Source organism: Lampris incognitus, chromosome 11, assembly GCF_029633865.1.
Source record: "Lampris incognitus isolate fLamInc1 chromosome 11, fLamInc1.hap2, whole genome shotgun sequence".
NCBI lineage: Eukaryota > Metazoa > Chordata > Actinopteri > Lampriformes > Lampridae > Lampris > Lampris incognitus.
The window spans coordinates 26,317,334-26,334,717 of record NC_079221.1 but is presented as its reverse complement, the minus strand read 5'-3'; the positions used below and the strand labels follow the sequence as shown (position 1 = coordinate 26,334,717).

At 42.1% G+C, this 17,384-nt stretch overlaps 1 protein-coding gene across 1 annotated transcript in view; it reads right to left on the bottom strand.

The window, feature by feature from the left end:
• Nucleotides 1-1,000: 1,000 nt before the first annotated feature.
• trim45 (tripartite motif containing 45) overlaps nt 1,001-17,384 on the bottom strand; it is a 31,621-nt gene continuing 15,237 nt past the window's right edge. Inside the window, exons 6-8 of the mRNA XM_056289968.1 lie at nt 6,106-6,220; nt 4,972-5,098; nt 1,001-1,328 (exon numbers count right to left, since the gene is read on the bottom strand). Of these exons, the coding sequence (XP_056145943.1) occupies nt 1,174-1,328; nt 4,972-5,098; nt 6,106-6,220 (397 nt within the window). The 3' untranslated portion in view covers nt 1,001-1,173. The remainder of the gene's footprint in view (nt 1,329-4,971; nt 5,099-6,105; nt 6,221-17,384) is intronic.

Below are 17,384 nucleotides of genomic sequence, written 5' to 3'. Positions count from 1 at the left end.
AGGTGTTGTTTATTTTTGTGGCTCAATAGTATTTTGTTTAAAAAAAAGGAAAAAAGAAAAAAAAAGTTCCCCAATCATTTACACTATTCTCACAATCTTCACAGGTTTTACAGTTATGATATCAAGAAAAAGCAAAACATTGCAAACATTCTGTACCAATTTGAAAACTATCAGTCTCCTATCTTTGTATTCTCAGTTAGTAAGGCTCTGACTGGGTCACTATGTATTCTGGAGGATTCAGTGCAGGAGTTGTATTCTGTACTGGAGAGCCACACATCTTTATCATAACTCTCCACTGACCTGCTGCTTTACTATCTGAATGCCAGAACATCTCCTGAGGCACTTGTAGAGTGATTAAGTCCCAACTTTATCACATATGATTGGATTTGAATAATTGTAGACTCTACAATTAAATGATCATGAATGGATTGTCTAGACTTTAGAGCCCTTGGTTTTTGGAAGATTGCCTTGGTGTGATACCCCTCTGCCATTCCCTTTATAGCTGACCAGTGCAATTAAATGGAAATGGCAGTTTATGTAGCTCAACACTATATGTTATAAAATAATGGCTTTCAAAAATGATTGGGTTTTTTCCAAGGCAGAGAGGAAGAGGAGGATTTAATTTAAAAAATATTGACGTTCCAACCTAAAACAATGTATCAGGTTGGTGACCTTTAGTTGGAAACGTTGACTATCGCCTCTTTTAGCACTTGCAATAGTAACCTAGAACATAGACAAGTGGGCTTGTGACTGGAGAATTGGCAGTTTGAATCATGGACTATCTCGCTGACGATGGGAAAATTTCTTTCCACACTCAACACCTATTGTCAAGCTTCCCTAGAGCAAGGCACTTACACCTTTATGCCTTTCATGTGCCTGCATTGTAGCCAACAGTAGAAGACTGTGGTTGGATCAATAGCTCTTATGACAAGAGTACATTTAACCATATGAGTAAATATATATAATTTAACTTTCACTGAACCAGTGAAGGGTAAAGCCGCAGCCTTGTATTGCTGGCATTAAGGCAGACTTTTACTCATTTACCTTCCGAACCAAAGGAGGTCCAGGAGTGGATCAGGCGACTTCCCACTGACAAGCCTGCTTTCTGTGACTTCTGGTTCAGGCACGTTTTGTAAATGTATACTCTGTTAGACTGAGATGTGTCGTGTCAGCTCAGAGCTCCACAGTCCGGAGCTGGCTTCGAGGGGACACAGCAGCCATCATGCTCTGGGGCAAACACTCGGACTGCTCCACAGTGCTGCCACAACAGGACCAGTGTGGCTTCCCAGGGTGACCCTTGTGGCCATGACCACAGCCTTTAAACCCACCTGCGGATGGACAGACATGGAAAAACAAAAAAGTCAGGTGGGTGGACTCATTTAAGATTCCTCTTATAATACTATGACCCGTTTAGATTGTGCTCCCCCCCCCAATTTAAGTTTTTATTATGTTTTCAAAAAGATAGGAACAAAACAGTACAACAACATCAACACAAAAAAATGCAGTGAAATACATACATAAAAATAATAGTAATAATAAAAAAATAACAATAAATAGTTGTCTGGAAATATTTCAATATTCAAACAAATATTTTAATTAGGCATTCATTTAGTCAGTGTCATTTCCCATATAAATGTTCAATTTTTCCCAGTTCTTTTTGAATATATTCTGTTGGACTCAAATTGTATGTCCACTTTTCCATAACAAAAATGTCTTGGAAAATTTCAATCCACTGTTCCTGTTTTGGAGTGTTAACATTAAGCCGATTTTTGGTAATGGTTTTTCTTACTTGCTGCAAGTAAAACTTTAGTCAAGCAGCGATCTTCTCTCATCACAACATCATCAATGTTACCAAGAGACATTACAGGGCAGGTATTTGGGATTTCATATCCCAAAATATTGTTGATAGATTGTGCTTTTTTGCATAAAAATCCAGGTGTAAAATGCATCCAAGGCACATTGCAGCCAGGTTGTAATTGATTAATTTCTTTAACTAGCCAACTTAATGCAATACAAAATTGCAAGGGCCTGGAGTGTATCCCAGCAGGTAATGGGCGGAAGGCAGGGAGACACCCAAGACGGGGTCGCCAGTCCATCAGAGGACCACCACAAAATCACCCATACACTCTTCATACCTGAAGGCAATTTAGAGTCTCCAGTTCACATAAATCTGATTGTCTTTGGATTTGGCAAGGAAACTAGAGTACCTCAAGGCAACCCACAAGAACACATTGGCGGCATGGTGGCCCAGTGGTTAGCGCTGTCGCCTCACAGCAAGAAGGTCCTGGGTTTGAACCCCAGGGTTGTCCAACCTTGGAGATCATCCCAGATAATCCTCTGTGTGGAGTTTGCATGTTCTCCCCATGTCTGTGGTGGATTTTCTCTGGGTGCTCTGGTTTCCCCCACCATCAAAAAGACATGCATGTTAGGGTTAATACTCCTGTCTGTGCCCCTGACCAAGGCATGGCAAGACGAATTGGAGTTGGTCCTCGGGCGCTGCATGGCGGCTGCCCACTGCTCCTAGTTACACAGCTAGGATGGGGTTATTGCAGAGCATGAATTTCCCCATGGCGATTAATAAAGTATATCCAAAAAAAAAATCTCCACACACAAGGCTACTAGGAGTGAACCAAGGACTCTCTCACTGAAAGGCAACATTGCTAACCAATAAACCACCACACCCACAGAGATCGTAATTACATTACTTGATCAAATGGCTCAATCAAATCATATCTGGATACAAGTTGCATAAAAATTCAAAGTGTAATTCGGGTTTATGTTGGCTGTGTAACATTTCACAGTGCCTTCAAGCTCCTTTGACTTTGACCAAATTTTGTGGTGCTTAAATCTAAATCCGAAATGGATTAGTATTAAGTGGGACTTTATTTAGATACAATTCACATCACCCATAATGTCAGTGGTTTTTTTATATCTATACAATTTTACATGTTGGTTAAAAATGTAATGTTTTGCATTGATAATTATTCAACATATTACAATTTAAGGTCACTTAGATGGGTGATGAAACATTTCTCTGTCAACAAATGACCTCAATCAACCTTGCATCCAGATTAAGCGATTCAACTTTCTGTGATTGTCAGGGAAGGGTTTTGGCTCTCAAAAGTGAACATCACCAGTGCTTTCGAAGTTCTCCCTGACCATCCTAACTTGTGATTCTTTTTTTGTTGTTTTTTTTTTGGGGGATTTTTTTCCCCCTTTCTCCCCAATTGTACTTAGCAAATTACCCCACTCTTCCGAGCTATCCCGGTCACTGCTCCACCTCCTTCGGGGAGGGCTGCAGACTACCACATGTCTCCTCTGATACATATTGCCAGCCGCTTCTTTTCACCTGACAGTGAGGAGTTTCACCAGAGGGACATAGCATGTGGGAGGATCACGCTATTCCCCCCCAGTTCCCCCTACCCCCTGAACAGGCGCCCCCACCGACCAGAGGAGGCGCTAGTGCAGTGACCAGGACACATACCCACATCTGGCTTCCCACCTGCAGACACGGCCAATTGTTTCTGTAGAGACACCCGACCAAGCAGGTGGTAACACGGGGATTCACCGCCTTCCTTTTACTGCTACTTGCTGTCAGTCTGCATCCACACCATCCGCTTAAGATACAGCACTCCTCACATTGTTCAAACTCTAGAAGCCATGTTCTTGCTTGTTTTGTTTTTTGTTTTGGTTTCCTCAGACACTCCAAATTCACCACCTCAACCATTCACTTCGATCCACGCCACCACGCTTGCATTTCAGACTTATCTTATTTCTCAGATGTTCAGATATTCTGCTTAAAGTGAACAAAATCCTGTCAAGCCGATCAGCCTACACCCATCTTTTACTTCAAAGTCCAATCACCACTGAAAACCTTTCAAGACCCTCGCAAACTACTTGCTATTTTGGAAATCTCAGCGCATAACATTGACAGACCATCTTTTCATCACTGAATCCAGACAAGTGGCTACTCGCTTCTGGTTCCACCATCACTTCAGCTACATACTCTCCTTGTCAGGCATTTCTCCCATTCATTACTCCAGACACCCCTTCAGGATCAGAGCCGCCACTTCAGCCTCCTGCAGCAGCATTCCAGAACACCACATACAACTCATGAGCCGTTGATCCTCCCAAACGCATCGTTGCTATATCTGGTTAGATCTCAACGATCCCAGATCCAATCAGTCTTAAGTGACCGGAGGTTTTGGGGTCTGTCGTTGCCCGGGTGCTACAGCGGATTCCTTATAAAGCTTCCCCACAATGCAGTATGCAAGTGGAAGAACTACAAGAACCACGCTCATCAATCATTATCTTTAATAAATTATTTAAATGCATCTTGTTAATGGTTTGGTCCTCGCTAGTGAATTGAAGCTTATCTAACAAAGTTTCAGTAGCAGCACCATACCTCAACCACGCCACTTCTAGCATTCCTATAAATACCCCCTAACCCTCTCCTCCTCTTCCGCTCTCATATTCTCCGCCTCTCGCCCCACCCTGTTTCTCTCTGTTTCTTCCTCTATGTCTTCCCTTTTGTAGGATCCTGAGGGAGTCTGTCATTGCTCGGGTGCTATGGCAGATTCCCTACAAAGCTTCCCAACAACGCGGTCAGCAAGCAGAAGAACTACAAGAACTATGCACATCAATAATTTTCTTTAATAAATAATTTAAACACATCTTGATGATAGTGTGGTCCTTGCTATTGAAATGACACTTCAAATTGTGTTAAAGTGCTTCTGAGTTTCATTGAAAAGCTTGAGTGGAGTGAAGACTACTTGTTGGTTTCAATGACAGCTATAAAAAAAAAAGTCTATAAAAGGTCCCACAGGTGACAGTGTATGTGTTCTGCTTAGGTCTTTCTCTCTTTCTGAATGCATTAATTATTCTTCAGTTCACCACTGTAGGTATTGATGACATTTGAACAGCTGATATGAGTCTGTGAAATCAGCCTGTGTAATGCTTTTCTCTGCCTACCTGGCATGGATCCTGTGCAGCCACAGCGAGCCTCTTTGGCACCCCCACTGGAGCAGAAGGAACAGCAGTGGAATGTCCCATGATGACGCCTGAACTTCCTCTTGACGTTCAGGACAAACGGAGAACCCTGGAAAAAAAAAACGATTACCTGTCCATCAATTTACATATTCGACCATTTGTCTAACTACATATGAATGCACCAGTTTACCTGCCAGCGAACCAATCAATCACCCTTACAATCTACCCACTAACCTTCCTACCTACCTATTCGTTGTTTATCCCTCTTTCCCACCATCCATTTTTCAACCCCCTACCTATTTACCAGTCTGAACCTGTGGATGTCTTTCCAACTACTGTATATCTACCTCTCCATCTCACATATCTGTCTGTCCACCCACCAATCTGTCCACCTGTCTTTTTCTCTCTCCTTGTCTATCTACAGTATCTATGATGTGGTTTCGGCTGACTGAAGCTCAGCTAAGCCAAACCTAGGCGAAAGTCAGCATGATGATAACTGGATGTGACGATTAAGAGGATGTCAAACAATTATGCTTTCACTTTTGAAATATCTCTAGTCCTTTCTCTATTTTTGCAAGTCATTTTGTCTTGTTCAGATAATAGCCACTGACATCTGACAAACTGAAACTTGGGGGGGGGGGTAAATATGGATCCCTGGAGTTAGGGTTCAACTCTGACTTTAACTTAACCTCTTACACTGCAACTCATTAGTAAAGGTATATTAATTTAAGGTATGGTTAATATCAAATCTAACTGCTGAAAGGAAGTCTTCTGAGGTAATTTTTTTTTACTATTCCAACTCTTATTAAAATTCCTGACTTAACTAAGCTGACACCCTTAGGGCATACTGGTAGTTCAGCTGGATAAGTGTGTGCCATGTAGGCTTAGGTCTGGATGCAGTGTCCATTAAAGTATGTAAATAAATAACTGGCAAAATAAACTGGCATCATTAGTAGAGTTTGATATCATGGATTGCTTGGGATTTGTCAGATACCTTGACATGCTGAGTTTTGACACACACCCAGAAAGAGTATGTTCCTAGCTCAACTATAAATAAATAAACTGGCATCATCAGTACAGTTTGATAGCATGGATTGCTTGGGGTTTGTCGGATACCTTGACATGCTGGGCTTTGACACACACCCAAACAGAGTAAGTTCCCAGTTCTACAGGTGTGTACGTCACAGCGTAGGAGCCATCATTGTTGTCAACCACTGTTGTCATCACTTTGCTAAATGAAAAAAAAAATTATTGGATTAAGGGATATTACCCAAAAATACAAATTAAAACAAAACAATACAAAATAAATACAGTAAAAACCACAGATCATGGCATTAACTCCATCCCTTCAGTGATTACACATTGATCCAAAGTTAATAATCCTTGCATGACATAATAATTAACAAGCTGAAACTATGCTGATTCAATATGCTTTTATTCAGCTGGTTCTAGTATTGTTTATAAAAGACAATGATGGTGTCCAGGTAGCGTAGCGGTCTATTCCGTTGCCTACCAACACGGGGATCGGCAGGTCAAATCCCTGTGTTACCTCTTGACTTGGTCGAGCGTCCCTACAGACACAATTGGCTGTGTCTACGGGTGGGAAAGTGGATGTGGGTATGTGTCCTGGTTGCTGCACTAGCACCTCCTCTGGTTGGGCGGGGCGCCTGTTCAGGGGGGAGGGGGAACTGGGGGGAACTGGGGGGAATAGTGTGATCCTCCCATGCGCTATGTCCCCCTGGCGAAACTCTTCACTGTCAGGTGAAAACAAGTGGCTGGTGACTCCACATGTATCGGAGGAGCCATGTGGTAGTCTGTGCCCTCCCTGGATAGGCAGAGGGGGTGAAACAGTGACCGGGATGGCTCGGAAGAGTGGGCTAATTAGCCAGATACAATTGAGGGGGAAAAGGGGGAGAAATCAAAAAATAAATAAATACATAAAAGATCAAAAGTGCTATACAAAATGACATGAAAATATAAAAAAGTAAATTAAATAAAAACAGGGAAACCTACCAACAACAAACAACAAGGGACAAATACAGAATTATAGAATTTGTCCCTTGTTTTAGGACAAATACAGATTTGGCCCATCTTTCAATCTGTCAACAGATTAAAAGATGGGCCAAATAGGCCAGTGAATAAAAGTGTCTTTAGCCTAGATTTAAAAATGGAAATGGAGAGAGTACATCTAATATCTAGCGGCAACTGGTTCCACAGTCGTGGAGCAGCAACTGCAAAAGCTCTGTCACCTTTTAGTTTTAGAGAGATTTGTTAGATTCAAGAGACATAGCAGCTGAATGCCAATGAATAAGGTCTGTGATATATGATGGGGCCAGACGATCAAAAGATTTGAAGGCAATCAGCAACGATTTAATTTGAATTCTAAAATGAACAGGTACCAATGAAGAGAGGCTAGTAGTGCGGTATGCTATGTTAAAAAAAACAGCTCCCGTAGGATTTTTGTGCCAAAATTGATTTTTTTTGCTGTTTTAGCTTCTATAGGGACCAAACTAACAGAAAATGAAGGGTGCCAAATTTTCTGACCCCCACCCCCAATTCTGGGTTCTGGGGGGCCATCTATTTTGGGAACTCCCAGAACAGTAAAATAGAAGTCCGCCTGGGACTACTCTTACTAAAATGGCTGTAGAATTGTTATGCTTCAGCTGTATAACACCAAATTTGGAGGAGATGCAGTTGAGAAGTTGTAGAACAGATACAAATATCTGTGGCCTGCTGGTAAATGGTATTCCCGATGTTATTCACACTCAAATTGTAAGTTTTGTTTAGGCGAACCTAAAAAAATTGAATTTCTGCTGTAGTTTATCTGCAGTCCTTCTGTCCTGGTGGATGGTACAACTAAACTTCCACTTGAAGTACATTTTTCCAGGTGTTACCTATACATAGACACCAGAATTGTGTATCTGGCCCTGTACTTGCGGAGCTATTACTGAATTATTTTGGGCATGTAATTTCAGGCGAAAATTTAAAAAAATTGCCTGGGGCTGAAGTGGTTTTTAATGTCCATTTTTTGTAATATTATAGTTGTCTTGTAGGTTTCAAAATATTCTGAGTTGATTTATAACACTATTAAAACAGCTAGAAGAGTATTTGTCTGACTTTTGGTTCCTCACCTGGGACACCCCGGACTGACTCTTGTGCCTATCCCATTAGTTGTTTTGTAGGTTTCAAAATATTCTGAGTTGATTTATAACACTATTAAAACAGCTAGAAGAGTATTTGTCTGACTTTTGGTTCCTCACCTGGGACACCCCGGACTGACCCTTGTGCCTATCCCATTCATCATTACTCTCCTCTTTCCACTCCTGCTCTTTTCTTGGCCAATATAACTTTTACAATGATTTTTCATGGGCATCCAGTGACAATTAATACTTTACTGAAGGTGTTGACCATTCTGAAAGACATTCCTGTTCTGACTCTGAAAAAATAAGGGTTGAAATGTGGCCATTGTAGCATAATCCTTGTTAATTTGGTTCATTTCAAACAGGTGATATCATAATTAAAGCACAGCTGTGTTTGTAGCTGACTGAAAACAAAATAGAACAGTACTCAAGATAAAATAAAATAAAAATAGGCCAATACAAAAAAAACAACAACAAAACAAACAAACACCACAATAGATTTGAAGAGTCAACATTTTGAGAATCACATTCATGGAATTGCTGAAAGCAACTACCTAGTAAGTGATACTTTTATTTTAATTTTTTATCATTCAGGTGAAATTTAAAACAAGCCTGAAAGATTTATAAGCCAATGTTTACACATATTTTGACATATATTTACATTGTTTTCCCATTATTAGGTCTAATCTTTCAGTCTGACATGCCCTGATCCAACAATTTTGGACTACTAACAGTAAGCTAAGGTAGGCTAAATTTAAACCAAGCCCGCTAGACTTAAAAGCCAACATTTGCACATATTTATATTTACATTGTTTTCCCATCATTAGGTTTCATCTGTCTGGCATCCAACAAACTGGACAACTTGTGAGCTAAGGTGGGATGAGATCTGGTCAATATGGCAGAGGAATGCAACATTTGCGTGATCTGCTAAGAAGGTGCCACCCCTGGCAAGCGACTAGTTAAAAATCCAGCCATGATTGATGACCTACTGCAGGCTTGCAGGGACAGAATTTCTTTAGGTCAAAGTGATTTTGAGGAACTTTCCGACTACTTATCTGGCCTAAATGAAGGGGAACTGAAATTGGTTCATTATCATAGTGAGTGTCGAAAATCTGTTATAAACAAGAATAAAATTGACCGTCTCAGGGCTAACCAATCCCGACCTCAGTCACCTGTCTGTTCTAGAAGAGGACCTGGGTGCCCTTCAATTACTACAGGATCTGTTAGACATAAACGGTCGAAATCTGTCCCAAAGGAGCAAGTGTGTTTATTCTTACCTTGTGAATTTTGTTCCAAGGGTGATTCAGAGCCACTGCACCATGTTCTTTCTGATGCAATGGGTGAAACGCTTCTTGAAATAAAGCAGCAGACCCAAGATGACCAAGTAAGAATCTGTGTAGCAGACCTAGTGGATGCTGGTGACACTTCAGCTCTTGAAATGTACTATCACAGGGATTGCTTGCGGAATGCAAAATGTACCACAACAATAAAGAAAGATCATGATAATGAATCACTCATTCGCTCTTTATGTGACGAACACTTAATCCTCGCCATTCAAAATACCGTCACAGACGATGTTACTCTTGACATGGCTCAGGTCAATTATGCTTACTTGTTGATCCTGAAAAGATATCACATGGATGTCGATGAGACTACAAACTATCGCAAGCATCTGAAAAAGATCATTGGTGAGCGACTTCCAGATGTCCAGTTTGTAAGCTCACTGCAACGAAATGAGCCAGACAAGCTTGTTAAATCAACTGTAGTTAGCAAAGCTATTGATTGCAGTATTTCCACTATGAATGATGGTCAGGTTATTGGCAACCTGAAGAAAGTTGCTAACCTACTGCGGGCAGAGATCATGCAAAAGCGCAGCTGGTCATTTGCCGGGATATTTGATAACTTTAAGAATCTCTCTTTACTCCAATTCTTCCTAAGTCACCTCCTCTTTGGCAGTCATGTTGTCAAAGTGTTTGGAATGAGGGATGAAGAAGTAGACAAAACTGTTGATGTTGCATGCCAGTTTCTAGTCCAGAACACTCGCACTGATCGTCAGGTGAAACATCAGCCAAAGAAAGACGATGCCTTTCGGCAAAATGTCCAAACACCCCTCTCAATCGGACTGCCCCTTGCTATCCACTCTAGAGTGCGTGACAAAATCCTTGTCCAGAACCTCTCAGATGTCTACATTGGAAGTGACTACTTGAAGATCCTTGACTTAGAAAAAAGTGTGCAGCAGTCTGTTCTTCAACGAATGAAGGATACTGGCGGATTTTGTCTCCCTGACTTTGTGAAGAAGGGTGTGAACATCTGGTTTGCTATTGACAATATTGATCTTTTGGAAGACACAGCAGTCAGTTGGAAACACCAACTGGATCCTAAGAGCTGGAACTCTTCACATTGCATTTGCTGTGTTGCATGGTCTAGGTAAAACAGTTGATGGAAGTGGCCTTGACATATGTGCTATTGAAAGTGGTGCATACACACACATCAGCAGCTCTTCATGGAATCTTTGGTGGCAAAGCTTACAAATGAGGCCTTGAGTACGACATCACTATGAGCATTGCAATTTTGATGTTGCGATTTGATGCCATCTTGTCAAAACTTCCAAATTGTCCAATTCAGATGCAATGCATTGCTCTCAAGGACAAACTCCATGAACGTAACCCACTGATGGTAGAGATCTTTGAAGAAATCCAATCCTCGTACACAGAAAATGTCAAGCCACTCGAAGATGAAAAAGACATCGGTGAGTTCACTCAATTCTTAACCCAGTATCTTCACCAGGTAGAGTCTTCTTAATCTCATCAGCTCTTGCCGCTCAGGTGACTGGGAGGGATACTTGTTTTCATTAGAGAATCTCATCAAGTATTTCTTTGCTCATGATCACCTCAACTATGCCCGCTTGATGCCAGTCAATCTTGCTCAAATGAATGCTCTTGAAAAAGATGACCCAGAAACATGGGATGCACTGAAGTCTGGTGCATTTGTGGTGGCAAAGTCAGAGATACCCTTCACTCATCTCTTCACTGATCAAGCCCTCGAGCAGGAAATCAAGAAGCTAAAGGGACATGGTGGGATGGTAGGACTCAGTAGAGATGAAGCAGCTCTGGACCGGCTGATCATTGCCACACCTCATCTTGCTGATCTAGTGAATCAGTACCTCAAGAGCTTCCCAAAAGCTTCCAGATCTACTTCAAGGACAGAGCATTATTATCTCTCAAGAGAGATTGCATTGAGGTCAAGAACAAATGCACTGAAGCTACGCGACTTGATTGAGTTGCACTGTGGAGGCAATCCATTCAAAGAAAAAATACCATTAAAGAGTTGTTTCATCAGCGCTTATGACAGATGCGGCAAAGCATGATATTCTCCAGTTTGCGGAAAAGGGTCAGAAGCGCTTTCGGGAGTTTGTTTCTGAACGTTTGATCGCTACGTCAACACTCTCATTGTGGGACAAAATGAAGAAACTCAAGTTGAAGACCTTTTCAAACTGGATGGAGAAAGCAAAGGTATGTGTTGGAGACAAGGTCATCAAGTTGCGTGAGGAACGTGACCTGCTTGGAAGATTTCTCATCATCCAAGGTAGTCGACCAAGTCTAGTTCCCAAACTTGAGGAGACAATTGGAGACTATGAAATGTCAATGGTTCCCCGCTCTCTGTGTGCTGTGGATGGAACCTTGTACATCCCTACAGACAAAGCTAGTCTCATGCATGCAATTGAAGATGCCAAGGCAGAGCTCCTTGAAGCTGTCCCAAAGCCTGATCCAATGCAAGAAGATCCTCCAGGTGTCCCTATCAAAGTTCTAATAGTTGATGCCATGGGTGTGCTTCAGAGCATGAAAAAGACACCAACCATGCGGAAGCTGTCAGACCTTCAGGACGCATTTAACAAACGCATCAAAAAAATGATGGCTGGCTATCATGAGGGTCAACTTGTCTTTGATCGATATATGGATGAGTCATTAAAGAGGAAAACTCGACAGAAGAGAGCAACTACTTCTGTAGAATACGAAATCCATCCAGAGATGAAGCTCACTATGTCGATCAAGGATCTCCTCTCTGCATCATCGACCAAGAAGAAGCTGACATGTGAGTTGGGCCAGGGACTGCCAGAGTATTTCTCAAAGGACAGTTCTTTCCTACTGGTTGTCATCTATGACACCTTCATCAAGGGACGTGATTTTGTGGAGACACACACACATGAAGAGGCTGATACCCTAATACCTCATCAAGTCCTTGCCTCTGCTGCCAATGGTGCCTCACGAGACATATGTGTTTGGTCCCCCGACACTGATGTCCTCTTACTGCTACTTGATTTAGTATCATGTGAATGCATTGCAACTCCAACTTCTCTGACATTTTCAACAGGCAAAGGTGCAAAGAAACGGGAAATAAATGTTTTTGAGCATGTTCAAGTTATTGGACGTCAGAAATGTCAGGGATTACTTGGCCTGCACAATTTTTCTGGTGCTGACTGGGGAGGAAAATTTGTTGGAATCTCCAAAAAGACGTGGATCAACGCATACCTGAAGCTTGATGATGATGATGATCCTGCCATTGACTGCTTCAAGGACCTTGGCAAGGGTTCCATTCCCCCTGAGCTTATCAATGGTGACCTCCCATCACTGGTGAAGGCATTAGAGAATTTTGTGTGCTGTGTTTACAGCTCAAAAGGTCCAACAACCCTGCCATCACTCAGATGGGAACTATTCCGATCAAAGAACCTGGAGGGTGAGATGCTACCTCCAACTCGTGCTGCATTGCTGCCCCATATCCTACGTTCCAATTATGTCACAATGCGAGATAAGTCATACAAGATGAATTGCCCTGAGCTTCCACCAATCGAACAGAATGGATGGAGTTCAGTGAGTGGCAGATATGTTCCAGTCAGGTGTCTTGCCCTCCCTGCACCACAGGCAGTACTTGAGCTAATCAAATGTGGCTGCAAAGTAGGTTGCAAGGGACAGTGCAGCTGCTCAAAGAATCACCTGCCTTGCACTCCTCTCTGCAAATGTTATGGTGGAGACTGTGCAAACACAACAAGTGAGTACATTCCAGAAGATGACAATGCTGATGAATAGATCATCAAGTATTATTTAAATTCCTTTATCATCACCTGTATTTGTTTTGTTTTGTTTTGTTGTAGATGTTTTTGGGGAATATTTACCTACTGGCGCAACATAGAGTAACTTTTTTTGTGTAAACACAACATCCATTGCACGTTGTCCATCTTGGGAGAGAGAGAGATCCCTCCTCTGTTGCTCTCCCTGAGGTTTCTTCCTATTTTCTCTCCCTGTTAAAGGGTTTTTTTTTTTTAGGGAGTTGTTCCTTATCTGCTGAGAGGGTCTAAGGACAGGATGTTGTGTTGCTGTTAAGCCCACTGAGGGAAATTTGTAATTTGTGGCACTGGGCTATACAAATAAAATTGATTTAATTTGATTTATATTTGAGGGGGGCTACAGAGTCCAGGATAGCTGAGCAGGAGGAATGGAATAAGGGAATTAATTTATTTGGGCTCGAAGGAAGCTCAGCAGCAAAAGAAATAGAGGCTGTGATGGCATTTCTTTGATAGGCTTCAGCAAACTGATTTTCAGTGAGAATTTATGCAGTGGGAATAGTAACCAGGGGTTTTGGCAGTTGCAGAAGCAAAATCTCGGGTGTGGGAGGAATTTGGCGAGACTATGGAGGAGGGCTTTCAGTTGGCCTCAAGGGAGTTCTGGCAAACCATCCGGTGACTCAGGAAGGGGGAGCAGGGCTTGACTAAGGCTGTGTGGGGATGTTGTCGAGCGGTGGAAAGAATACTTTAAGGAACTCCTGAACCCGGCAAACACATCCTCAGTGGAGAAGGTAGAGTTTGAAGACTTGGGGGGAGCCCCACCCATATCCCTGGCAGAGGTCTCTGAGGTAGTTAAGAAGCTCTTCAGTAACAAGGTGGCAGGTGTCAATGAGATTTGCCCTGAGATGGTGAAGGCTCTTGACATTGTTGGGCTGTCTTGGCTGACACGCCTCTTCAGTGTCATGTGGAGGTCGGGGACAGTACCTGTAGAGTGGCAGACAGGGGTGGTGGTTCCCATATTTAAAAAGGGGGACCGGAGGGTGTGCTCCAATTATCGGGGCATCACATTGCTCAGCCTCCCTGGGCTACTCTAGGGTCTGGAAAGGAGGCTCCGACTGATTGTCGAACCTCAGATCCAGGAGGAACAATGTGGATTCTGTCCTGGCCGTGGAACAACGGACCAACTCTTTACCCTTGCGGAAGTGCTGAGGGGGGCATGGGAGTTTGACCAGCCAGTCTACGTTTTATGGAGTTGGAGAAGGCTTAAGGCCGTGTGCCCCGGGGCACTCTGTGGGGGGTACTGTGGGAGTATGGGGTACCAGGGCAGTTGCTACAAGCCATCCGGTCCTTGTATAACCAAAGTGAGAGCTGTGTCCGCATTCTTGGCACAAAGTTAAACACATTTTCGGTGGGTCTCAGACTCCGCCAAGGTTGTCCCTTGTCTAAGATTCTGTGAGCAAATCTTTTTTAAAATCAATTCGAAATATAACAGGGAGCCAGTGTAGGGAGGCAAGCACGGGTGTTATATGGTCATGCCTCTTTGTCCCGGTAATGAGCCAAGCAACTGCATTTTATACCAACTGCAGACAATGGAGGGATCACTTGCATATTTTGACCTGATAATAAGGTCGAGGATGAACTAGTACATGGGTAGCCTTGTTTATATGCTGAAGAAGGCCAAAGAAGAAGAAGGCATGGTCGTTAGCACTGTTGCCTCACAGCAAGAACATCCTGGGTTCGAACCCCGGGGTTGTCCAACCTTGGGGGTCATCCCAGGTCGTCCACTGTGTGGAGTTTGCATGTTCTCCCCACATCTGCGCTTGGTTTTCTCTGGGTGCTCTGGTTTCCCCCGCCATCAAAAAGACATGCATGTTAGGGTTAATACTACTGTCTGTGCCCCTGACCGAGGCATGGCAAGACGAACTGGAGTTGTTCCCCGGGCTACACAGTTAGGATGGGTTAATTTCCCCATAGGGATTAATAAAGTATATCAAAATATTTTTTTTTTTAAAAAGAGTCCAGGACATGTATGAGATCATTTACCATGGGTTTACCTGGACATTATACGTATATGAATATTAAAAAGACGCAAAATCAACAGTCTTTCATGCAATGGAACAGTATGAGACAGGAAACCAGATAAGTCTGTTATAGAGTGCCGGGGAGGATCAAAATTTAGTTTAGTCTAGTTTATTGTTTAGTTTATTGTTTATTTGACAGGGACAATGCACAATTTTACAATTGCACCAGAGTTAGCCGGCAGCTAATTGGCATCTGCAGTCCCTGGGCAGGCAAACAAACAACAATTAATACAGAAGTAAAAACATAACAATACATAAGAAAACTATTGAACAGGTAGACAAAGAACAATCAAGACAAAATAAAAACATGACAATACATCAGAATATGAATCTCAAAAGTTATAAGTACAATCTGATCTATTTAAAACAGTGGATATAAATAGCAATCTAGCCTATATGACAACATAATGAATATGGATTTCATTTATTCAGCAACAATACATATAAATAGTAATCTGACTTGAAACATCAATAAATAACAATCTCACCTAAACTATGACAACAGTTATAAAAATCAATCTGGCCTATTCAATGGCAGGAAATATAAATTACACACAATCTATGGTCATGTTGCGCCTGGGCTGGTTCCGGCCAGAACCCTAGGCTTCTCCTGACTAAGAAAAATATAGTAACTACTCTGAATAAAAAGTAAAACAAAAACCCTGAGTGAAATCTAAAATATGTGCAAAATATTAAAGCAAGGACATTTATTTGTGATTACACGTTTGTGCTGATTTTAACCAAAGCTTAAGATGCTTTTTAAACACTGCAAAGCTGGCTGACTCTCTGACATTAGGGGGAAGGGAATTCCACGTCTCCACCACTTCTACTGAAAATGCTGATTGACCAAAAGTAGTCTTCCTAAACTGTGGTACCCAATCTCCCCTTGAAGATGCTCTGGTCCTGACCCTTACAGTTCTGTCACTGTTGGGAGAGGCCAGGCATGCTCTCAGAGGGGGGCAAGTCCATGAATAATCTTGAACATCAGGCATACATCTGAATAAAACAAAAAAATTATCAAAATTAAGAAAGTTATATTTTTTCAGGATATGGCAGTGGTGAAATTCCCTTGGTTTTTTATCCAATATTGTTTTTTGATCCCATAACAGAATGTTGAAGGCTCTGGACATTGAAGAGCTTTATTATTACAATCATCATTAATCTCTAGTTTACATCAATATCATCATTTCATCACCCAAAGAACTAAGTTACTTATAGGTCAGTACATTACTTTAATGACAGAAGAAATAGAGAAGAAAGCCACTTTATTTTGTCATTGTGCAGGTTACAATGAAATTTGTTTTCTGCATTTAACCCATACTATTGTATAGGAACAGTGGGCAGCTGTGGTGCAGCGCCTGGGGACCAACTCCAGTTCTTCTTTCCCTATTCTTGGTCAGGTGCACAGACAGGAGTATTAACCCTAACATGCATGTCCTTTTGATGGTGGGAGGAAACCGGAGCACCCGGAGGAAACCCACGCAGATGTGGGGAGAACATGCAAACTCCACACAGAAAGGACCTGGGATGGCCTGGGGTTCAAACCCAGGACCTTCTTGCTGTGATACAACAGTGCTAACCATGGGGCCACTGTGCCCCCGTGGATGGTAATTTTGTGTACTTACTACTTGTAAGAGCAGGCTAATGGCCACCTAACTGTCTATCTCCCAATTAATCTGTCACTCACTACAGATATTTCATTTCCAAACCAAACTCTTCATGTGTTCATCCGGATGGGGGTCTTAGCCATTACGCACAGGTCAGATGTCAACAGAGAGATAGAGGCTTTGAATAGTGAAGCGCATAGAAGATTTAACATGGTATCACTCCAGTCTCTCCTATCTTTTGTAGTCAACTTTCATTATACATAATTTATTCATCATCCATCCATCCAACCATCAATGAATGATGTGTGAGGGAACACGCAAACTCCACCCAGAGGGACTTGGACACAATCCAAGACACTCATTAAACCACGAACCCATCTCACAACTAATTTCGACATAATAGTAATCATATTAATTAGACGCATACACAAAGAAGGTTAAAGTAGATTAAATATAGCGAGTTGGAAACATCAAAAACCAGAGCAGAGAAGTCCTCTCGAGGCCTTTA